The sequence below is a fragment of the Diachasma alloeum genome, unplaced genomic scaffold, assembly GCF_001412515.2.
Source record: "Diachasma alloeum isolate Michigan unplaced genomic scaffold, Dall2.0 Dall_scaffold_00581, whole genome shotgun sequence".
NCBI lineage: Eukaryota > Metazoa > Arthropoda > Insecta > Hymenoptera > Braconidae > Diachasma > Diachasma alloeum.
Window position 1 is genome coordinate 93,180 of NW_021680713.1, and position 25,805 is coordinate 118,984.

Sequence of the window (25,805 nt, forward strand, 5' to 3'; positions counted from 1 at the left end):
TCCACCGCCTCGTACCTAATCCCTGAAACAAACAACGAAAAGGCCAAAGGGAATACTTACCTTGGACCTTTGACTCTCAAACAAAATTAACGCACTCTTGGTACGTAAAAATTCTAACGAACGTTACAACAACGTTTAGACACACATACACGTTTTGGAAAACGAAAGTGTACTGAGGACTCTTCGCGTCCAAACGCGTCATCCGCGCTAGCCGACACTTGTAACTCAGTTCGACGTACCCGTCTCCCCCCATAGATGGCTCCCATGGTAGGTTTTAGGCACGCATACATGTGAAGGATACGTAAGGTAATCTCCGAAGGGTCAAGCCGAAGGCACAGACATAAAATAGGATGTTTGAAGGGTTCGAACAATGCTAATTTATTGTTGAATCGCGACGGTGCGCTAAAAATTTGAACTTCCTTAGGCTCTGATAACCAAAGACAAACAGAAGAAAACTACGATTAGTCCTGTCCTGTTTGTGTTTGGTTTTCAGAGCCTGAGAAAGCTACAATTGTCAGCGACACGTCGCGATTTGACAATAAATGAGTATTGCTTAAACTCCTTCAACATCCCATTATTTATTCCATTACTATCATCCACGGAAATGAATAACATCACTAACGTTATTCTATTGCATGGAGACATCATCATCGTTCATCCCTCGATCTAGATGACGGAGTCGGTACGTGAAAACACCGTTCAATTTTTTCACAAATAATAAATGTGCTGCATGTTTTTGTTCGCGATTCACGCAAAGATGATTGATCAGATTTCAATGCGATTCTCCCTGTTATTTAGTAATTATTGCGCTAAGTTGCATACAAAGGAATGCAGCAGAAAATATTTGAGAACTTTCTGGAGATTTCTCGAACCTATTGGAACTTTTCAGGATTTTCTTTGAAATTATAAATTGCTAAGAGAAAAGTATTCCCTACTGCAGTGTGCAACGAAGAAACTTTTAGAACTTCTTAGAGAATTCTACATTCTTCTCGATAATTCCTAAAAATTCACGGGTTTTTTGAAAATTTTGAGAAAACGCAAAAATTCACGGGTTTTCTAAACCAATTCCAACTATGAAAGAGTTACGATCATTGTGAAATAGTTTCGCGACTATTTGATCAGTGATTGGTCCATACTAGTCTTTTGAAATAAGAAATAACATCTCCACTTTTTTCGCTTACTATCACAGCGCCTGCACTGTTGAAAAATTACTTTTGCAGTTTTAAGCCGGAAATCTTGGAATTTTGAACAATGACGAATTTACCTGTAATTTCAGATATTTCATATATATTACCATTGACGAATTAATTAATTTCTTGAATTTCCAATGAAATTCTAATTTTTAGGTCCATACAGCAATGAAAATTATTGAGAGTTATGAAAATTTAGACAGTTATTTTCCTGGATTGCCATTTTATTAAAAACTCAAATGTATGTATTTAATTTTCACAACAACTTTGATAATGTAAACTGTCATCGAAATATCAATAATCGCTGAATAGGAGAAAAAATTAATTTTTTTCATTTATAATGAAAAAATTTTTTAGATTTTCAAGATTAATGAGAAATTTCATCGACGATTCGATCTCCAATTTCATTCCAATTCACAGCATTAAAAATTCGCGTACAATTCTGACTTGAATTTCAAGAGATTTCAACAGTGTAATGATTTCGAATAGGAAGTTCAGATTTATCTTGAGGAATTGAAGATCTCATCATAATCATGTGCAGGATTTTTTAATTCCAGTCGAGTTTCCTCTTCAAAACAAATTTCAATCCATTCATGAAATTTTTTCTGCATATCTTTAGAGAGAACCGAGTATTGAATTGGATGTCACGAGTAAACATGGTTCATTGAGTTTCGAATATAGTGATAATGAGTATGAGGGGACTGTTGGTGTTGAATGGAGCCGTGGTAATATTGGTGAGTACTGAAAGTCACACATACGAAGAAAATTCATAGAGAAACTTCTATTGAAAATTGCGATGCTTTTGTGTGCTTTCAATACGTATTTCTATTACAATGTTTCACCGAAAATATTTTATCAGAAAAGTCAACATATTTTGGAATTTAGATGAAAATAATTCCATTGAAATATTTTCAACAGAAAATATTTGCCATAAATTTTTCAAATTTTTTCATTGCATTTTTTTCCTTTTCGCGTTAGAAAATAAATGGAACAGGCTGAAGGCCTTCGGGCGCTGGCCAGTTGCAAACTCCTTTCGGCAAATTACGTTAAAAATAACAATAATAAATGAATGCAAATATGCAAAAATATTTATAAAGTTCACGCTGAAGGCTTCCTAGAGAAACAATCTCAACTGAATAAGTTCTGAATCTGGATTTTTTCCATATAATATTTTCTATCAAATATTTTTATTGAAAAAAAAACGTAGAAAAGCTGCGGATATTCTCAATAGAAGTCGAATAGAAATCGAATAGAATCTCCTGACGAATGCGCCAGGCGTTTCTATTATTTTTTTCGACCGTACAATAATGAAATTTGAGCACAAAATATTGACAGTTTTTCTGATTTATATTTTTACAGGAGGTGAATGTGTTTTTTGGGAATTTTGTGGTCGCGAGGATTTCTTGGCATCTTATCATCACGCCCTCACTTACCAGTTACCCGCCGTTCATTTGATTACGATTAGTCTACGAGACCCATTCACTGTTCAACTACAGCAAGCACGTTTTTGGCTACGTTTCATTATGGACAGAATTCCACCAAAGAATATTGGTAAAGAGAGATGGATTCCATACAAATTTAATGATAAAGTGGTGATACGTACAGTGGTTACTCCCTAACATTCCAGCCTCTGGGGCCAGAATTCAAGGAATTAAATGTTCGGCAAGCCATTACTCTTCCATTGGAGGCGGAGCTAATTTCACTCTCACACGCCGAGAGTAATTTTACTGCGCAGTCCCGTCGCGCAGAGGGACACAGATTTACCCAACACATTTAGGTTGTCGATGGTGGCGGAAGTCAACTTCTCCGACTGAAATGTTAGGGAGTAACCACTGTAATGACATGTACGAAAAAATTCCACAGAGAAATCTAGCACATTCGCTGGAAAATTCTATTAAATTCCATCAAGCTTCCAAATTTATCGGATTTTGTACGCTGAGAAAAAAAAATATTTTTGCCAAACATTCATTTACTTCATAATCATTTATTTTTAAAAAATCGTATTTCTTCAATCGAGTCATTCCCAAGCGAGCCTGATTAGGTTTCAATTATGATCATCATGTTGCTCTAGATGATGACTGCATTCTACATGACCTTGGATGAACTCTTCCAATGATTATTCAATTTTCCTAAATTTCTCATTTTCTAGAGGGAAGCATTTCGATTAATTGTTTAATGTTGATAATTATTTAGGGAGTCCACTCAAGGTCATAACTAACATGATCATCTTCTAGAGCAATATAATTGTCATAATTGAAACGTAATGAGGATTGCCTGGAAATTACTCGACTGGATGCATATTGAACAAGTAAATACTTCTCTGAAATAAATGGATATGTGGCAAAAATCTATTTTTTTCTCAGTGCAGCGAGAAAAAAGGAAAGGAGCAGAGAATAATTTAAAAATTGCATTTTTTTATAATTACGAGTATTTTCTATGGATAATTTATAAATAATCAATTTTCCACTATAAAAATCATTTGTTCGAAATCGTAATAAATTTATTCTTATTCAAAATTTTACCAGAAATCGATTTCATGTCTAAAAAAAAAAGGTTTCCGAAAGTTTAAACAATTTCAATTATTTATTCATAAACAATGAATATTTAAAAAACAATAATTCTATGCAAAATGTGATTTGAATGACGCTGAACATTCATGATCTTTTTCGAATTTTTCTCACGCAATTGAATTGACAAATTTAATGATTAAAAATGGTTGAATCTATAGTGTGGTACCAAACTATAAAAGATACTCGGATAGCCTTAAGGATATCCAATTACTTTGGCTATTTTTTCTCCAGTGAAGTGCTTTTCTACTTTTGTAGTTAAACATCAGAGCTTTCATTGGAGCCCCATTTGACCCTAAAGTTTCCGGGAATTATACAATGATTTTATTATTCAAACTTTGCAGGTCTGAATTTGAATCTCGATATTGCATCGTTAGAAAAAGTTTTAAAAACCTAAAAAAAAGTAGAAAGTTTACTTTTGGAGGAAGACTGATTAAATAATTTGAAAAATGGAATTTTTAAAATTACGAGCATTTTTTATAAATAATTTATAAAAAAATTAAAATTAAATTAAAAAAACAAATTTCCACTATACAAATCATTCGTTCGGAATCGTAGCAAATTTATTCTGATTCTGAATTTTACCAGAAATTGATTTCATGCCTAAAAAATGAGGTTTCCGAAAGTTTATATGTTGTCACTTCACTATTGAATAATCTTCAAGTATTCTACACAACCCAAGACACAATATTTTCATTCTCTAGGATTCGCTGGAAAGTGTCAAGATGTCAAAGTAATCCTCGTAGGTACTTACGCCCCAGAACTTCAAAGTCCAAATTCCAACGGAACAAACTTCCTCGCTCCACTATTGGAATTCCTCCAAGAATTCACCCCAATTTTAGGTGAAGAGCCACAGGTGGTGGTACTAGATGCCACAAATTCATCCAACCCTGGTGTCAAACTTCTTCGATCCTATCTGACAAATGCGCGAATGGAATTCCTCGAGGTAATCAATTTCCTGTCAATCATACTGAATAATGTCTTTTCCCCTCCCCCCTCTACCTTTCTGTCTCTCTGTCTACTAATTATTTTGTCCATTAACATTTTATTTTGAATATAAAAAAAAAATTCTCTTGATATGCTAGTGATCGCACGACATCATAGCATGCAACGACCCACAGAAGATAAGAATAATGATAATTGAGTTAATTCACCTAAAGTTAATAAACTTTCCTTTCAATGAGAATACAATTCATTCAGCATGATTTGGGCTCAACGGATCATTCGTGCGCATGTTACCATACAGATATATATTTTGTATAAATAATCTAATAATTGTATCATGTCATCTACATTAACGAACACTTTTGAGAGAAAAAAAGTTTGCGGCTGTGTTGCACACTTGGGTATAATCAGATATGGAGAGCGTGGGGTAAAATGGACCCAGCCAAATCTTCAATTTCTGCTGAATAAAGAATGTGAAAGAGATGAAGTGATTGCAAGAGAGTGTTGTTTATGATTCAAGATCATAAATCCATTGTAACATATGGTCCTCTCCTCATTATATCACGTCATACCCATTCACGTGTTATATGGGATTTCAATATCTCATTGTTCTCGTTACATGAGCAAGGTTAATTTTCAGATAACAACACATGAAAAGATGGCACAGTTTCATGTACATCAATTTTGATCAAGTCGACTCTGCACTCATGTATTCATTAATTTCATTACCACTTTCACATGTAAAAGGCATCACTGATTATGAAGAATTATCAACCAAGAAAAGTGCATAATTTATTTATTCACGGTATGTAATCTAACTCTGTTTGCATAATGTGTCTGAAAATCACCTCAATTGTGATACGAAGACCCGCGAAATCGAATGTCCGACACTTCTGCGTGTCCATCCAACATTTCACGTGCAAGTGTGCAAAACAGTCAAGTTTACTTGATGAGAAGACAATGGAATTTTGGGTGAAAATGTTCTCTTCTTGTAAACTATCGTTGATCAATCGAAACATTGATTATAAACATTGTTCAATTGATCCGGAAAATTAGTTATTAAATTCTAAACAGCAATAAGTGCCTTAATGCATGCAACGCATGATAATAGGATGGACGGGATGCAGCAGAAAGTATTCTCCGTCGTGACAAGCCCCGGGCAGCGGCCATGTACGCGCCAGTGGCAAATCATGATAACCAGGTCTCCATTTATCATCTTATTTCTCTCATTATAAATAACACTAATAATTTTAATTAATTTTTAATTGTCACTTGTGGTGCACAGTTTTTTCACGTTAATTGAGAACATACAATGCACTACCTTGCTTTTGAGATTACAAAAATATATGAGATAAAAAAATGCTTTCTTTGTGCTTATCGTGTATGACGATTGTGTCTGAGCGATGTGGTGGTGATGAATGATTGGATTTTAGGGGGCAATGGTGTGGACGGGATTGGCTGAAGTCTGGAGGGCATATGTTCTCACCCTGGAAGATCCACCTGTACTTCTAACGCTTCAAGAATTGCTTCTTGAAGTTAGGAAAATTAATCCACTGGTCTCTATTGAGCATTGCCGACATTTGGCACAGCAACTTCAGGTAACTTTCAGATACACAGTGTATTGTGTTACTACTATGTAAAGTTTCACTTTTTTGTACGCGTGTGTAATACATCCTATTTTATTTTAACGAGATAGATGAACATGATAGATCAATTGATTATACGATTCATCGTTCTTATTGTCAAAATAATACAATTCTCCATTTTAATAAAATTCACATGGGCATTGTATAATTGATACCAATTTTTGCGCAACATTTCGAACTGAATATCGAATAATTTCAGTGAACAATAATAAATATTCTTATTGGTCTTCTCTTTATCCTATCCTATCGTAAAAAGGAGAAAGGGAATCGATCTCGATATATCTCGAAAATCTCGAATAAGCGTAAGATCTCGAATCTCGAATCTCGAAAAGAGAGAAGATAAATGCGGGACACATTTTGGCCATCTCCTTTTTATTATAAAGAATAACAAACATGTCCCCTAGTGTGGCTCAGGCACCGTAGATTTCCAAATTTCACTTTGCCCGGAAATGGAAACGATGCTTGACTCTATGGAAAGACTAAGGGAATTTTTCCCGATTCTGAGAAACATTTCGCTGGGCGGCATAAGTAATGCAAAGTTACATGAAAATATTTGACCCACGGGCAGTATGTACTTATGAAGTTTGGTGGAAAGTCAAATTGCTTTATGACGGTCTGTTGCCAGGTAGCGAAAGTGTCGAGCAGTGCCGTGGGTATCTTCCAGGCAATGCAGTAGAGGTTTGCCTGCGCCCATTTACTAAACTACCTGGGTTGGGGCAGAATATTCAGAGAATATTTTTATTTCAGAAAAATAGTGAAAATAAATATTTTGAATTTTTTTTAGGTTTATTTTGCAGCCGTATCAGTTGAGAAAACCAATGAAAAAAATCAGTCGAGAAAACATGGAAAATATTTCCTAACCATTTCCAGTCATAGTTCAGACAAATAGCGGATTTTCTTAGGCTGAAATCGAAAAAATAACAGGAGCACGAAAAAATATGAATTTGACGGGGAATAACGTCAATAATAACATCTCATGTTTTCAGGACTATGTCAAGGGGGGGTGGTCCAAAAATAATGAAAAAGTGAACAAACAGGCGCAGCGCGGCCTTTCTCGCCTCACATTGTCAAAACTGTTACAGATACAATAAAAATGCATAGGACTCGATTTGTANACCATTTCCAGTCATAGTTCAGACAAATAGCGGATTTTCTTAGGCTGAAATCGAAAAAATAACAGGAGCACGAAAAAATATGAATTTGACGGGGAATAACGTCAATAATAACATCTCATGTTTTCAGGACTATGTCAAGGGGGGGTGGTCCAAAAATAATGAAAAAGTGAACAAACAGGCGCAGCGCGGCCTTTCTCGCCTCACATTGTCAAAACTGTTACAGATACAATAAAAATGCATAGGACTCGATTTGTAGAGGATGAAATTTCCGGCAAAAAACTCCCGACGGTATTTTTCTATCGTCAATAGTTTAACCACCAAGCGCGCCCGAAATTTCAACGCAAAAGTGCTCCTTCATCCCGCACGACAAAAAATCTATGTTAGTTGTTAAATTAAAAAAAAAACATCCAAACGTTGAAAAAAAAATCTGCGGGAATTCCCATATCATATTGAAACCCCAAATAAGCATTTTTTAGGAGGATTATTTTTTTTCCGTCATCTTTCAATTTTATACTGTTGAACAAATTTTCATTTTCTTCCAAGTTTTCAGTAAATTTCAATGCTTTATAACTTTTGAACGAATAATCGGATCGACAAAAATGAAAATTCATTTTCTTCGTTATTCATCCCGCCATCATTTTCATTTTTTAATATTTTGCTCTAATTTTCATATTTTGAACAATAATAAATCATAAACAAAAAAAATCCCCTTTCATCGTCTCTCCCATGTAAACAAATGATTTTTTTACATAACGGACTTTGTTATTTATGAAGTCTATGCCAGGGAAAATTGTAAGATTTTTTGTAAATTTTTAATGTTTTTGATCATGGGGTATTTTCAATAAACAAATACTAATTTCTGTTCTTCATTATTTGTCAATGCATGTCAATTTTCTTGGAATTTTTTTGAAATTCTTTGTCCTCTTGCGTTTTTATTAAATTCTCAATGTTACTAGATTTACAAATTTTCGAAGTTCCTTCACAAAATCGGTCTGTACGGACTCCCCCGCCTCCGATGCGTGCCCCTCCCAGTCTCCGCGCGTCCCTTGCCAATAAACTCCTGTAACTTCAAAAATTTATAACTCTAGTAATGGTGAGAATTTAATAAAAACGCAGAAAGGGAAAGAATTTCAAAAAAATTCAAAGAAAATTTACATGTATTGAAAAATAATGAAGAAAAAACTTTAGTGTTGGTTTATTGAAAATACCGTATAAACAAAAACATTAAAAATTTATAAAAAATCTTACAATTTTTGCTGACATGGACTTCATAGATAACAAAGTCCGTTATGTGAAAAAAATCATTTGTTCACATGGGAGAGACGATGAGAGGAAATTTTTTTTGTTCATGATTTATTATTGTGAAAAATATGCAAATTAGAGCAAAACATCAAAAGATGAAAATGATGGTGGGATCAATAATGAAGAAAATGAATTTTCATTTTCGCCAATCCGATTATTTGTTTAAAAGATACAAAGCATTAAAATTTACTTTGAGAAATTTCACTGGGAACGGAAAAGTTGTCAAGCTATATAGGTAATTTGGTTACACGATGGACGGAAGAATATTACCTGACGATATGAAAACCTTGGATGACTCATTTTGAAATAGTTTATGATGCGAAGAGTCAAACGCCTGACAGGTTTTTCATTTGGGTTTTAGGGGTGGAGCTCCCACCCATTTCGTCCTTCTAATGAATTACCTTCTTACAATTTTCCGCGTGCACTAGAAGTCAGTTGAGGAAAGATTCCCAAACAGTTGACATCGCAGTACTCGCTCCTTTAACGTGCTCTTCACGCTCAATATTCAGGAAAAATAACGCTTCAATATGCCGGAAACGCGACAAGACACAAACGTTGTGTTAATCGGTAACACAACACCAGAAATTTGTGGGAACCAATTGCCTTCGAATGAGCAGGTTTTGAGATGTTACTATTATTACACCAGACATAGTGTACCAAAACTCAATACCCGCGAAGCTTTGATGTGTGTTGTTCGGAAGTGCGCTGTGTTCTGGGAATATGCGGGGATCCCAATTGTGAAGGAGTGTCACGCAATAGATAAACTGGAAAAATTAGTGCAAAAACACAAAACCATCCTCAAGTTTGGCTCCTTGAAGGAGAAATATGTGAATTACCAAGTACAAGAGGTTGATTTCAAATGTATGCTGGGTAATCTCGTTGATATTGCTCATCAGAAACAAATGAGTCTGATGAAAGATGAAGTCGCCAGAACTTTATTGAGTCTTCACCAAGAGGAGGGACGGAGTGGTTGTTTGGATATGATCATCGACACAAGAACATGGAACCGCGGTGATACACAGAAGAAACCAGAAAAAGAAAAAACAGTGTTATCGAAACAAGGTACGTTACTATACACAATGAATTATTTTCTGATTATTCCGGAAACGAAAACGATGCAAACGAAATACATGAATCGACATATCTTTCTCATTGTGTCAAGGTATTTTACAACGATCACTCCACCAATTATCGTTTAGTCATGTCAGCTCTGTCTCCGGAATGGGGATCATATATTTTTCATTCACCTATTAACCCTAGATTGGCCACCTTATGAGGGAAATGCCGCAGTGCATTGTTTTTATTTTACTGCTGTTGACTGGTTGAGTCGAAAAATTCGAAAAAATTCAAGATCGATAATTGAAGTGTCTAAAAAATTACGGTATTTTTAAAATTCGAAATTTCTTGAAATTCTGAGAGAAAAAAAAATTTCTAAGTGCCGAACAATTTTTCCCCATGCTAAATTAAATTGCCTGTTGCGCGGCGTTACCAAAAACTCGCTAAACGCGCCCGGGCAGTGTAGAGTGAATTCACTAGAGTCAATTCGGCAACGCTGGAACCTAAATAACACGGTAGAGAATCCCTCATGAGGGGACCAGAGTCACAAGTTCTTGTTTCGTGACCAATCTAGGGTTAAATTCTCCCCTCAACTCGNAAATTGCCTGTTGCGCGGCGTTACCAAAAACTCGCTAAACGCGCCCGGGCAGTGTAGAGTGAATTCACTAGAGTCAATTCGGCAACGCTGGAACCTAAATAACACGGTAGAGAATCCCTCATGAGGGGACCAGAGTCACAAGTTCTTGTTTCGTGACCAATCTAGGGTTAAATTCTCCCCTCAACTCGTTCTATGAGTCATAAAAAAAAATCCCATGAAAAAAATTTGGTTTTCAAGTAAATAATGAACGTTAATAATTGATTGAAATTTTGTCGTTTAAACGCTCGGTCCGCTCACCCTGACGTCACAGCACAGTAGGTGATGTTGTACTCGCCAAAGGCGAGTGCAACCTCACGTGCTTGTCAAAAGAACACTTTACACATCAGTATCGAACTAGTATATTCCGATACAAGTACGGAAAAGTGGTTTTCAACTTGTGGGAGGTACTCGCCTTCGGCTCGTGCTACACACCTCCCACAAGTTAAAGAACACTTTTCTCACGAGTATCGAACCCTATTTTTCATCACAGAGTGCTCAAAGCTATGTTTTGCGCACGCAAAGTGTGCGTAAAACATTGCTTTACGTACTAGTGATGAAAAAGTATTTTCCGGTTTCCGCCATTGGGGATGGAGGGATGGGGGTTCGTCTAGTTCCCCAGCACGTAAGATACGGAGAACGTGCATGGCAGTGCAACTGCCGGGGCTTTCCAACTGTCAACCTTTCTCTTAACAATTAAGATACGGAGAAAAATCAACCTTGATTTGGAGAGATCAATTTTTTTATTGAGAAATTTTATACTTTATTTTTACTAGTATCGGTGCATACTTTATTTTCACTAGTACAGTTGTTCATCCCGCCCTATACTAAACGCCACAAAAGAATGATCTTCGGGTTGATCCGAAGTATCCCCACAACTCGTCATTTGTATCTTCTCACATATGGAAGAATTCGTAATAAAAGTCGAAGACCAGTCTCTTGTGGCCAGGATTATAGCATATGGATATGATGATCCTACGTGCTCTTTTGATTAAACCTTCCCGCCACATTTTTTTAAACTTTCTCACCGATTCCTAATTAATTTTTGTGCATTGCATTCATTCCCTAGATGAACCCAGTGAAATTGCGGCAAATGGTGCCAATTATGCTGTTGACGAGGATGAAGATATCACGAAACTGTTTGAAACTCTGGACGCCAGTATACGTAGGGACAAAAACTATGCAGTTAAATTAGCACCCTCAGGAGCCAAATGCCGGATCATGAACCCAGATATTATGGTGATTTTGGATAGAGCCAAACATAGCGATCGGGATGCCGCACGTGTATTAGCCGGCACTCTGATTTCCACCAACGTAAATCTCGATGATGTCTATTTGAGCCGTGAAACAATCCGCCGGAATCGGCGGCAACATCGAGAAACGTTGAATGACATGATTCGAGAAAATTCGAAAAAGGCATCTTCCGATATCGATATCTTTTTTACTCACTGGGACGGCAAATCACAACCTTCACCAGAAAATAAATTTGAAAGGATCGATGTACTTCCAGTTCTGCTCTCAGGTCCTCAGCAGTGGCATCAATTGCTTGGTGTTGGTAGACTCAAGAGAGGCACCGGAGAAGCACAAGCGCAGGCAGTTTATAACTATTTGAAGGAATGGGACGTTGCTGACGATGTATGCGGCATGGTGTTCGATACGACAGCAAGTAATACCGGCGGTGTAAATGGTGCATGTGTTTTGCTCGAGAAACTTCTTGAGAGGAATCTTTTGTATCTGGCGTGCCGTCATCATGTTCTCGAACTTCTCCTTAAAACGGCTTTTGAATCGTCAATGGGGTGCACTTCAGGGCCTGACGTTCAAATTTTCAAAAGATTCCAAGGACACTGGGCCAGCGTGGACGAAGGAAAATTTTCACCTGGAGTCCACGATGATATAGTGAAGGGAGCACTGCGTCGTGATATAGAAAATATCCTTGCCTTTTCTGAGATACAATTGCAGGTTAGTTATAACGTATTTTATTTATATGAATATGAATTATCTATATTTTTCATTTTCATAACCATCCAAGTGCAAGTTTCACGAGTAATTACATAAAATTGTATTTATCTGTTCCCTTTACAGAATAAACCTAACCGGACGGACTACAGGGAATTTCTGGAACTAGTAATAATATTCCTGGGTGGAAATCTGACGGGAGGGAACCGCTTTCGCGCTTTGGGTCCAATTCATCACGCCAGGTGGATGTCCAAAGCCATTTACTCGCTCAAAATTTATCTATTCAGAGACCAATTCCATTTGACGTCCCGAGAAGAATCAGGTTTGAGGGACACTTGCGTTTTTATCGTTCTTCTGTATCAAAGAGCTTGGTTTACTGCTTCAAATACAGTAGCAGTTCCAAATAACGATTTGATCCTTCTAAAACAGTTAGCAGCTAACGCTAGTGGTTCTCTGGTTGTATCTCCTCGAAAATGTGCAAGGCTGTATTTGAAAAATTTGTGAACCACCTTTGGTACTTGTCGGAGGAACTGATTGCTTTCGCTTTCTTCGATGAAAACGTAAGTGTCGAGTGCAAACGAAAGATGTGCCAGGCCATCAAATCTCGTTCTGCGCTCAATCATGATAGAAAGAGGCGGGAAACTGGGGTCAAGAACCCGGAATTGGTCCAAGAGTTGAGCTTAGATTCATTTGTTACGAGAAATACGATGAAATTTTTGGAAATATTAAGAATCGATACAATTTTTTTGGACAGTGACCCAGCCACGTGGGAGATGAGAGATGATTTTGCGAAAACTTCAAAAATTCTCAAATCTCTTCATGTCACAAATGATATCGCTGAAAGAGCCGTGTCTCTCGCAAGCGAATATCATAATGTGCTCACAAAAGATGAAAAAGGCAAAGAAAATATAATGCGCGTTGTGCAATTAGTACGCAAGGCGTCATCAAATTGCACAAGAGAAGATTTGATGTTTTCATTGCAAAATTATTTGAATAATCAATCAACAGAAACTTCAGGCAGTGTAGATTAGGATATTAGGATTAGTGGTATTTTGATCATTTTTATAAGACTGGTTATTTCCCCTCGCAAAACCTGTGGTCTCTGCTGCCTCCACGAACCTGACTCCCTAACCCATTTCCTCCTGCGGTGTCCCACCACTCAACTTCCTCGCATTGATTTCCTTCGCAGAACCAATACAACCTTTGATGATCTGAATGAGAATGTACTGTTAGACCTAGTCTGCTGTTGTGATTGGAAATCTCTGAAATTGTTCTGTTATTTTGTCGCGAACTGTATGAGAGTGAGAACCTGATTTATTTACTTTGTATGATTTATCGCTTGTAATTTACGTACCCTGAGAATGCTGTATTGAGTGCGACTACTCTCCTATGACTGTTACCGAGTTTTTCCTGAGTTTTACTATGCTCTAATGTACACCATTGCACACCTAAGTTTTAATTTTTAAATTTTCTTTTACTTTTTCATTGTTTACTTGGCAGCTATCTATTGTACCCTATGCGCAGCCCCCCCACTTATACTTATATTTAAGCATGATGTATAATTTGTTATAAGAAACCTTTGTACTCTTTAAAAACAATAAATTGAATTGAATTGAATAAATAAGACTGGTTATTATTTCTACTTGTAGCGACCTCCATCGAAATAAANCTTACTTGGCAGCTGTCTATTGTACCCTATGCGTAGCCCCCCCACTTATACTTATATTTAAGCATGATGTATAATTTGCTATAAGAAACCTTTGTACTCTTTGAAAACAATAAATTGAATTGAATTGAATAAATAAGACTGGTTATTATTTCTACTTGTAGCGACCTCCATCGAAATAAAAATTAGTTATGTGTACAATTAAATTTTAATTAACTCCATGGTATAAGTCGAGTTTATCGCACGCTGCGCTCCGCGCAGCATACGATTTACTCGACTTACGCATGGAGTAAACTAAAATAGTATAGAGCACTCGGCGATAAATTTCGTTTTCAACGAATGGAAGTGCCTTCGGCTCGCCCTGTAAACTTTCCATTCGTGGAAAACGGAATTTACCCCCTTGAACTCTAATGTACTATTCCCAAAAGAAGGCGAAATTTCCGAAAAAATCCATAAATTGTTTACATAATCTAATGGATTTTTCATGTTTAATTTTCTCCTTCGTATACCATTTTTCCATTAATCTCTATTTGACCCCCCCCCCATATAATGCGTATAATATAATAGATAAGAATATCTGTTACATCCATGATCAATGTTTAAACTTTAAATCATTCAAACATTGTGTGAAAAACTATATGGAATTGAAATTGACAAACATTGCCTCATTTTTAATGAAATCTGAGACCAATTGAGTTAACTTCACTTCAAATCACGTGATTTCAATCAATCGAGCTCCGTTGAAATCGATATGGAATGAGGAATTCCACAATGTAAATTTCTAATTGCAATTGCGAAAAAATAGGAAAAATTTATATCAGAAATAAGAAGGTATAATATGATATATTGGGGGTAGTAAAATGTGTAGGGTCGTCTGAGGAAAGATCGGGCCAGCTGGATGACCTTCTCAGTTTCAGGTATTGGCCTTCATAATAGCACGAGGTAATCCGAGCACTTGCTGTTATCGAAAATTTGACAATTTTCTTTTGCATTTTTCTTCGATTTATAATGGATGAAATTACTCATTTTTTCACCAGGTGATAGTGAGATAATTGAATAATCACTCAACAGAATTGGGAAGACATCAGTCCATTTTGAAAGGCAGTTAGTCGTCCTTGAAAACCCCTCTTTTGAGTGAAAATCATACTTTTTAATTCAATAACAAATGGATTGAATAACGCAAAAGAGTGATGGATCGATTCTTCACCTCTTTAGCAACAGGTTCTGCAGAAAAAATGATGAAAATGCAACTCATTTTTCAATAAAATGGTCAATGTTAAATTTATCACCCTCTCCACGGGAAAAACGACATAAGAATTTCCAAAAACTTATGCAGACCAGGGAAATGTTTCTAAAACTGGGAGAAAATTCACATAGTCTTTCCATAGAGTCAACCATCGTTTCCATTTCCGGACGAGACGAAATTTGGAAATTTACGGTACCTGGGTCACACTAATGTCCCCATCATCATAAATTAAGGATCTCGATACTTTGACAATCAATTATTGCGAAAAGGCGAAAACATTTCGAAAAAATAACCATCTGACAAATTTTGGCTACCATCTTTTTACCTTGGATAATATTATACATGATAACGAACATGTCCGCATCATTATGAGTTAAGTGTCCTGATATTTTGACACTTCATTACAGCGAAAAGGCGAAAAAATGCCGCAAAAATAAACGCGTGACACATTTTGGCCATCTCCTTCTTATTATAGAAGAGAAGATACCTGCTGAATTCAATTTTCGGGAGTACCTACAGCGTTTTTTTTGCACAGGGTGCGTGAAGTTCAAGGTCATTGTGTGAACGAGGGGCTATTCACAGGAGAATTGAAGAATACCGTGATGACAAATCATTCTAATCGGTTATTCAGGATTAGACAACTGATTACATTGATTATCGTTGTCTATGTAATTACCGTAATTGACAAAGGCGCCGAATGTGATTACATGATTACAATATTACAAATGATTTCGTCGATTACAGTCAGTGATTACCAAACAACTGTAATCATTGACCAACATTGAAATCCCAAAAAATAGCTTCTTATTGAACATGAATTAATGGAAGGTTTCAGTATACAACAGCGGCCACAGACATTATAATCCCCTATTATTTTATTTTCATATTTATTTTTCAAATTTATATACCATGTTTGAATTCCCATAATGTTGTTTCCTTTTTGGGGTTCATACTGCGTGCTTCCACGCCGTGAACCCTGGGTAACGCTGAACGCTGGTATGGCCAAATATATGCCTTACCACCATTTTGAATTTAATTTAATACCTTAATATAATAAATAATAATTTTGCCTTATGGAGGAAAGTACCGAATGGTAAGTCCCGTAAAACTACGTGAACATTCATAATAATATATGAGATGATTCAAAGAGGTTTAAATTCATTAGCAGATTCCCACCCATAATTTTGAAAAATGAATTAGTAGGGGCCGTGGTTGTACACTAAAACCTATATAATTAATTATCAAAAGCTGTGAGGGGGTGGGGGTTAGGACAGTGGAATGCAGTGTCCATTACTTCATACAAAAATTTGAGCATTTATAGGTAGCATCAGCAAAATAAATTTTAGGTGAAAATCTGGCAAAATGGACTCTCGAATGATCATTATTAATATCAATTAGTATGGTTAATGAGTAACTGTTATCGTCATTCTCTCTTATATGCTACAGAAATACATCAGAATGATAATATTCACTTCATACTTGAAATAATGAAACGCAAGACTAGAAATGTTTTTTTCATCATTACTGAAAGAATCATCAGTAATAGCAATTAAATCAGGACGTGAATCCCGGGGATTATAATGTTTGTGGCCCGCTCTATCTCTATTATACTCAAGTACTAGTCTATTATGTTGAATACTTTATTTATATTGATACCCGGTATACCTATGAAATCCCGACCAGCTTCTGATAGAACCTGGGTTAAGGTGTTTCATGGAAAAAGTCCAATTAATGAAAAAAAATTGACAATTCGTGGGAGAAATTTCTGAGTATGCTGCATCATTGAGAATCCTTGCACATTTTTTTCAAATTTCAGTCGTGTCATGTATGAAGTTATTTCAAAAATTAATTCTAGTCATAAATTTATTCTTTCAATAAATTCGACTTATTCGTTGCCCACCGGACGTTGAGTTACTGCCGATGCAGGTGAAATTACCGGGCTAATGCGCCACGCGTGTCCTTGAAAAACCCAAAATCGCAAACGCAGTGCAATTGCACTCTTTTCGGCCACTAAATTCATTCTTAAAAAATATTTCTTCAGTATTGTCTTGGTTGCCAAAGTGGCATGTGCCTTTGATCGAACTCCTTGGGTCAATTACGCGTTTGAGAATTCGGAATCAGTTAAACTATTCTGCCCGATGTACGAGAGATTGAATCCAAGTAAAATCTTACATGAAATATTCTGGCTACTATAGATTTCAATTTTTGTTAAATTGAATTTCGTCGTGTTATGGTTGATAGGCTGCGAATTGCCTATTACGTTGAAGAGTGAAATTCTGTGTAAGGACACATTTGAATCAATTTTGGACCTTGAAATATCTTTTGTTAGTTATAAACTGTGAGATCTGAAAATAAAAACATAGTGAAATAATTCAAATCAACTCTATTATAAATTTAAGTGAAACAAATGAGAAAATTAGGAATATAAAAAACTCAACAAACTTAAAAAACTCAACAATTCCTGGAAAACCATCTTTGGATCAATCCTACTATTGGTTCTTATCAAATTCGTGCAATTATCTATTCATTTTGGCCTTCACTATGATCAAAAATAGAAATTCAAAATCAAAATCTGAAAATCAAATTTTTTTTCTTTTTACTTGCTTTTGCGTCGATTGATGTCTCTCTCCTTTGGGTTCTTTTCTTGTATTATTTATATTCTTTGGAAGCAATAAATATGATGATTAGTGTTCTTCAATCTCTTTGCTTATTATCAATAACTCCTGACTGTCATTAATTAGTAAATATCGGAAATTTATCAAATATTGGGAGCAGAATGATAGTTGAAGATGTACCTAGTACTTCAAAGGGTAAGGATCCTCTAAACAAAAATATTATTTTATCTCGATAACAAAAAAATGAATGAAAACTCATTTAATTTGATTGAATTTGTTACGTAAAATTTTTCTGTTATCACAGTCTTAACAAAAATGATATTTGGATGTTTTTGTAACCCTTGGAGCTATAATACCTCCGAGGTTATCCCACTCTCAATTGCGGAAATTTCCATGACACTCAAAAAAATAATGAACTATTGAGGAAAAACTAGTGTGTGGTAGATCAAATCTTTCCCCCGAACACGTATAAGTTTCAGATTTATTTCAGATTTTATAAGAAAGTTATTTGAACCAATGGTTCGGAAAATTATGAGTTTCAGGGCAATTACGCTCTCACGCGCAGGCGCGTGATTCGAATTTCAGTGAGCATCATGGGTAAAGTTGACTACGAAGTTATCTTCTAGTATACCCAATCACTGTCCAACCCAAGCAGCACAGTTCTGGAGGGTATCTGCAAGTATACCAAAAAGGCTGTCTAATGTCTGTCCAAAAAGGTAACTTGTGTCTAGAGCTATAATTGACTGAAAGACATACCTGCGTTAACTTGATGATGGATACATTGTTCAGTCAGCCACTAGTCGACTATTCGACTCCAAATAGACCATCGAACACGTCAATATTTTTGTCTATAACTCAACTTATTTAGATGAATATCCATGTAACTTTACGTTGCCAAAACGTCAGGAAATAGCGAATTCGTGTAGCTGCCTATTCGTTAATGTTATGAGGCGTCTTCCTGCTACCATAAGAGAGGTTCCTATGGATTTTTTTTTCAATTTACAATTAAAAATATGGAATACAATTTTTCAAACATTTTATTGGATTCAATCGATAGGTACAATGATAGGTAAAGTTGTCAACTATTTTACATTCAAAATTAGGAGTCTGCATAGGAATCTACGCTAATGGGACTTATCAGGAATTAACTTTCTCATTCTGACGGTAGTTTCACGTATCAAAAAAATTAACAGAACAACCTAGTGTGTTCTTCAAGAAATTCTATTAAAACTATAAGAAATCTGTTTTAGTTCTATGAAAAGTTTACTAAAAAATTCTTCTTGTTTACTGTACTGATTCTATTGGGAATGGTGCAACTTTGCGGTGCAATCTTTCAACAGATGTTTGATAAAAAAACGTCAATAAATCATTATTTCTGGATTTCGGGATTTGTTATAGAGAAAATTATGGGGAATAAATTTTCTACAGTTCCCTTTTTTGATGTTGAAATGCAAAACAAAACAAAATACAGTAGAAAAAACTCTGAACATTCATGACCAATAATTTATATAGGAAAAATCTCGAAGTCACGAAGAAAAATTCAACATTTGTTGTTTTTTTTTAAATCAAATGTTATTCAAAAACCGCACGGTAAAGTTACACAATTTTTAATAGAACTAGTGCAAAAAATTCATATCATTTTTAAATAGAATCTCTATGGGATTCTAATAGAAATCCCATAGAATCCACCAAAATTCTGAGAGAAATTCCACAGAATTTTTTTACAGAAAGCGCTAATTCTTCTCTTGAATTTTCGCATACGTGTGCGAATAAAAAAGGAAAATATAACGAAAAAATCACTTTTTAAACGTCCTCAAGTCTCCTCACCCTCCTGACCCTTCTACGTCGGGCAACACCTCCTCTTCTTATAGCACGGAGCCGATCGCCGTAACGGCGAAGGCATTCACCAATGCGACCCTCGACGTTAGATATTGTGGTATTTGTCTGCCTCACAATAATATCTGCAAGATAGACGTATGGAATACATAAGATCATAAGCTTCAATATTCAAAAACGTGGGTGCACGTATGAAAAAAGCACGGGAAAAATCTCGCGCCTCCGTTTGAAAATTAAAATGAAAATAGAAAAATGAAAATAAAAAATTCAATCAAGCATATTTTATAGAAAAAAATCACTAGAAAAAAAATAGATTTTAATCTTTCTCTGAAATTTATGCTATTGAGATATTTTCTATTAATTTTTTTAATGGAATTGGCGAAAAACGAATAAAATGTGGAATGGAAATTCAATAGGATTTTCTATTGGACGCGCCAGGTTTCGCTGTAAAATTTTTCATATTTGTACTTATTTGAATGAAATTCTGAATAAAATACCTATTATGACAGAGATGACTTCCAAATCAGCAGCTCGTTGGGTACCCCGAACTCCCGTCCACGTAAACTATGCACATAATTCATTAGTCATTAACATTTCCATTGTATTTGATACTGCTTGTTTATAATTCCCCCCACCAAGTCTTGTAATAAGAACAATAAATTGCTCACGGAGTGCTCTATTCTGTTGAAGATTACGATCGAACTCCATGAGTGCATCCCTGTCATTAAAGGGCAAGTCTGGGAGTAAGTTTTCCTCATTATTCTCTTCTATCCTGATGTTTCTCTGGTCTTGGCGTATACGCTGCAAGATTTCTGCGACGTTACGATTCATCACTCTCAGTGATTGGGCACAACCCGGACAGCACACGTGTTGAGTATGATGATCTGGAATGTTTCCCCCATTCGTATTTTCCCGGAGGGCCCTATTCAATCGTGGCGCCTGCTTGACATGTCTCATCCTCACGCTGTCGAAAAACCTGTCCTTGTCGTCCTTCTCTTAAAAGATTTTCTCTACCTCCATTCTCTTGTCGATTGTCCCTATTATCCACTTCACGATCGTTGGCTCCACCAGCATCAGGTCGAATATTCTCTTGATTTTCTTCATCAGTCGAATCATCTCCAGAATGTATACGGTCAGATGCGTGGCTTTCAGCAACGTTGTCATCTGATGCAGGTGACGTCGGCGCCAGGGGTAAAATTTGAGGAGTCGGTGAAGCTGGACTAGGTGGCTCACTCATTGCGATTTTCGGCACCAGGTGAGATAATGAAGCCGGCAGATTTCTTCCGGGTTGTTGAGTAGGTGTGTTCAAATCTATCTGAATTTTTGGGGACCAACAACTGTTGAAACACCTGATCTAACGTGGGGAATTCTTGTGATCAATCTCGTTGATACTGGTAAATCCGGTCTTCCTGAGGCAGTTATTGAAGTAATACTCGTTGAAGGGGTCGATGCAGTTACTGCAGCTAATGGTTGAGGTTCATAATGTCCAGTAATACTGGATGATGTCACAGATAAATCATCACCTTTGGCAGTCATCGCCGAAGTGATAGTTGCTGAAGGTTCTGACCTGATTACGGGAGTTGCCGGTCGAGCTAGACGAGGTCCAACAGATTTAGGCAATGTGATCGCTGGGGAAACATAGAATTTCGACTTCCTTACTGAACCAGCATTTGCTCGAGAAGGTAATCCGGATTTTCCGCGTGCTTTCTTCGATTTCATCGATAAAACATCTGCAGCTGATAACATCCTTGTAGGAATTGGGGTAGTAGTTTTCATTGAATTCCTAGAACTGGTGACTGAGAGGGAATTCGCATCGGTATTAGACTGCCCCGGCACCACCCCGTGCATCGATGGAATGACAATAAGGCTAGCCTCCTTTCCCCCCAATTCTGGATTCATCTGAGTAGTAAGAGGGCATTATTGGCGAATTTCCCACGCTCCCTCCCCCCTTTTTCCGGGAAGTGCACGTGCACGTTCCCCCCTCCTGCCTCGGCGGCATGTCTTTGAAGAGGCCGTCAGCGCGCTGGGGGCCCCCTGGGGTGCAGGGCTTCAAAGTTGGGGTCCGAGGGTCACAGGAAGTGGGTGGTGGGTGGAAAATGGCCGCCAGATAGAAAATGAGTGGCGGGTGGAAAGTGGGTGGTAAGTGGGTGGTGGGTGGAAAAGGGCTGGCGGGTAAATAGAAAAACTGTCGGACAGTATATATCGGACGGGTGTCGGGAGTCGGGCCCCTCTGCTGGTGGTCCAACCGTGGAGGACGGCGTCGGCAAGGGTCCGGATGTCGCTCTCCAGGACATTGGAGCCACTGTCCTTGAGACTCCGGAGAGACATTACGCTTTTGAATTTTTTTTTAAAAGGGATAACAAAGGATTGCAACCATGAATGACGCAAAGAGCGGACAATACGTTCTCTCTCTCTCTCTCTTTTATTTTGAGAACGGTGAATTTTTCGAGCTGATATGGAGCCGAATATATTTTTCTAGAAACTTCTACGTAGCTGAAAAAATGTCAAGGTTTTTCGTAAATGAATAATACAAGGTTTACAAATTACTTTTTCTTTAATTCATGTAAAATGATGAAATACATTTTTAGGCTTACAAATGATATTTTTTTCGTTCCAAATTAAAATGATTTGCAATCACAAGAGATTATTATTATCATATAGTCTTTAGTATGTGGGCATTCGGTAAGCCCCTCCCGCAAAACCATCCAACTCATCGAAGCAAAAATGAAACATTTCACCAAATAATTGATACAAATATCCCTCGTTCTGCTGAGGTATTGTACGACGGAGGTCATCCCTGGCCAGAAGGTAAATCTCCTCGAAATTGCTGCGTATGCGATAGTGGAGTTCTTCAGTAGCTGGCATCCTGTTGTATTCCATATAGTGCATGGCAACACCTGTGATCGCCCGCACCAGAGACTCCTTGTATCGTTTGAGAGGCAATGAGTCCAAAAAATGTAACCACTGATCGATCCATGCCGCTTTGTTTTTTAATGTTGTAATGCTCGGGCTCATCATAATGAGGGGTTGCCTTACATCAGCACGTACAAAAGCAACGCAGGGGTTATCGTAGCTGCGATGGAATCTCACTTTGACATCCCCAAATTGCTTAGCAGGTACATTGTGGACGGCTTTTGGGTGAAACTTCTCAGGATCAAAGTAGTCCGTAATGGCATCCAGATCTTTGTACAGAAGGTCCCATTCTTCCCGTGACATTGAGAGCACGACACGGTTGGGGCGTACGGCCATAAACTGCACCACAGGAACAAATTGTCCGAGACAGGTAACTTGCAAACCAACACGAATTTGTTTCGTCTCCGACTTATTAAGAGGTATAACTTGCGACAGCACCACCTGCTGTTCGGCACCACTGCACTCTTTTTCGTTGATATTTTCCATGTTAAAAAACTGATGAGCGAAATCGGATCGACTGGATGAAATACACCGCGAGCAGCCGCGTTTTATAGCGTTAGGTATGAGAGTGGGGCGCGCTTAATTCCCCCCACCATACACAGAACAGACCTATGCGCACAACACACTACCCCCACCGTAGGGAGTGCTGCGGCGTCGGCGTCACACATGACCCCCCACTACCATGGATTTCATATGATGTATATTACCCCCCACCTCTATCATGCTACCCGCACTCCTATCATATTGCCCCGACCGCTGTGAATTTTTTTTTAATTCGGGTGACTTGGATTTATTTTTTGTCAGTCATTCGTGAAAATATATTTAGGACAGTAAAAATGAATAAAATTTGGAGAGATCACGACGTCGAACTGTTCGATAAATATTTCGCAGGTCGGTCACCAAGTGAGAATTACAGGGAAAAACGAAAGCCTAGATCTCATCAGAAACGCATACGTGTATATGTTGATAAATACACAGAGGATGAAAAGTACATACCGCCGAAAAAACGAATGATCGTGGCGAAAAAAGAAAAATAAAGAGGAAGAGAATAAACAATTCGAGATATGTAAACTGCGAGATCTTTGGAAGACATACTCACAACTTCATATTCTTCAGGATAGTCTTCAGTGACGAGTTTCCACCGTTTTTCGTACAGTGCTGTGATTTTTCATTTCGACAAAAAGAACAAAAGTTTGAAAATGGTTGGGTCAGTCATCACTGAAATGGAGAGAACCTACCGGATGGTAAGTTTTTATTTATATTTTGAGTGATATTTTTTGTGAAGATTCTTGTTCGGTTTTTTGTATAAAAAAAAATGTTCACATAGTTTTCTCGTTCATAATTTTCTGGGTAATTTTCTAGAGTCCGATTCTCGTGCATTTTTTTGTGAGAAAGAAATTTTTTTTGTTTAAAAATTTTCAGCGTCAACTTTTTAGTTCAATTTTTTCCAAAATGTTTGCATTTTTTTTCGTTTTTTAAACGTCTCTTATGGAGTTTACATGTATTTTCCATTCGGTTTTCGTCTCATTTTTTCATTTTTGAATTTTTCTATTCCGGTTTTCGTCCAATTTTTCAGCGTCGAAATTGTTTTTGATAGAAATATTTTGTGAAAGAAATTTTTGCTCGCGTTTTCTATCGTTGAAATTTTCCGTGTTAGATTTTTTCGTTTTCAAATTTTTCTGTTCCGGTGTCATCCAATCTTTCAGCCTCAAATTTTGAGTTGAATTTTTTCCAAAATGCGTGCATTTTTTTCGGTTTTTAAACGTCTCTTATTGAGTTTGCATGTATTTTCCATTCGGGTTTCGTCTCGTTTTTTTTTCGATTTAGAATTTTTGTATTCTGGTTTTCTTCCAATTTTTCAGTGTCGAAATTTTTTGTGAAAGAAATTTTTTATGATAGAAATTTTTGCTCGCTTTCTCTCCCGCAGAAATTTTCCGTGCTGGATTGTTTTCATGAAAAACTTATTCGTCGCATTTTCCGTAGATTTTTTGTCAAACAAATTTCACTCGTTTTTTAAATTTTCAGATGCATGCGACCAGCTCTGTAGAATCTCCCATCGAGGATTTATAAGACCTCCACAACCTCTTCGGTGGGCTCCTATCATCTCAACCGCAGTACGGACAACTGGGACCTCGAGCAGTGGGAGTGAGGTGCCCCCCCCCCCGTCACGGGAAAAAAAACAGAATTAAAAAAAACAATTGTAATTCATTTGCATTGAGTTTTCAATTTTAAGAAATGTATTTGTAGAGTTAGGTTTTTTGAATAAAAACACGATATATCCTTCTTTTTCTTTATTTGAAAAACAAACCTTGAAAAATTTACTTCCTTGTAGCATAAGGATTAAAAAAAACAAAAAAAAGTTCACATTTTCTCTTTTATTTTGAAAAGAAAAATTTACATTTACAAAAAACTTCCTTTTAAAAACTTACATCTAATTATCATCTAAAAGAATATAAAATTCGCTTAAATCTAAAAAAATGAGATTGAAAACTTACATGTAGCTTATATCTACGAAAAAAACTTACTTCTGGTATTAAAACTTAAATTTAGTTTACTTCTACAAAAAATTACTCTAATCCATAATCTAATCCCTAATCGCTACCTCAAAAATCAAAAATATTTTTCATTCGTCGGGTTCAATCGCGCGTCGTTTTGTCTTGAATCCGTAAAGGAGGGTTGCAGCGCTATTATTAAGCCTTCGTTTCGGGCCCGTCGCGCGGATAATCTTGCTCTCGGGTTTCGTGATGACGTCGTGGTACATTGTCCGTCGTATACCCTTGTAGTTGATCTGGTAAGGCTCTACCTGATCGACAACGAGGGCACGAATCGAGTCATAATGAATCTGTTTACGCGTGTCGTAATTTAGCCTAACGCCTTTTATTTTACTAACTTCTGCGATGTTTCCATCCGGTTTCTTCACGCGATAAGTATAAAATTTTGGACCGCCAGAGACAAAAGACGTAATGAAACTCCCTTCTCCGTAGCCCTCTACTTCGTCGGTCAAGTCACCCAGAAAATTCCCCAGTGGTAACTCNATTCCATTGCTCACGTAAATAACCGAGTCTGTATCATAATATAAAACGCGTTCTTGCTGTTTTTCTAAATAAGAATATAATTT

General features: G+C 36.9%; 1 protein-coding gene across 2 annotated transcripts in view; it reads left to right on the forward strand.

Annotated features, from left to right (window-relative positions):
- The window catches only part of LOC107043464 (death-associated protein kinase 1), an 84,706-nt gene that overhangs the window by 13,391 nt on the left and 45,510 nt on the right, over positions 1-25,805 (forward strand). For both annotated transcript variants that reach the window (XM_015264994.2, XM_015264992.2), the window contains exons 11-14: positions 1,810-1,924; positions 2,550-2,741; positions 4,462-4,703; positions 6,136-6,300. In XM_015264994.2, the coding sequence (XP_015120480.1) occupies positions 1,810-1,924; positions 2,550-2,741; positions 4,462-4,703; positions 6,136-6,300 (714 nt within the window). The remainder of the gene's footprint in view (positions 1-1,809; positions 1,925-2,549; positions 2,742-4,461; positions 4,704-6,135; positions 6,301-25,805) is intronic.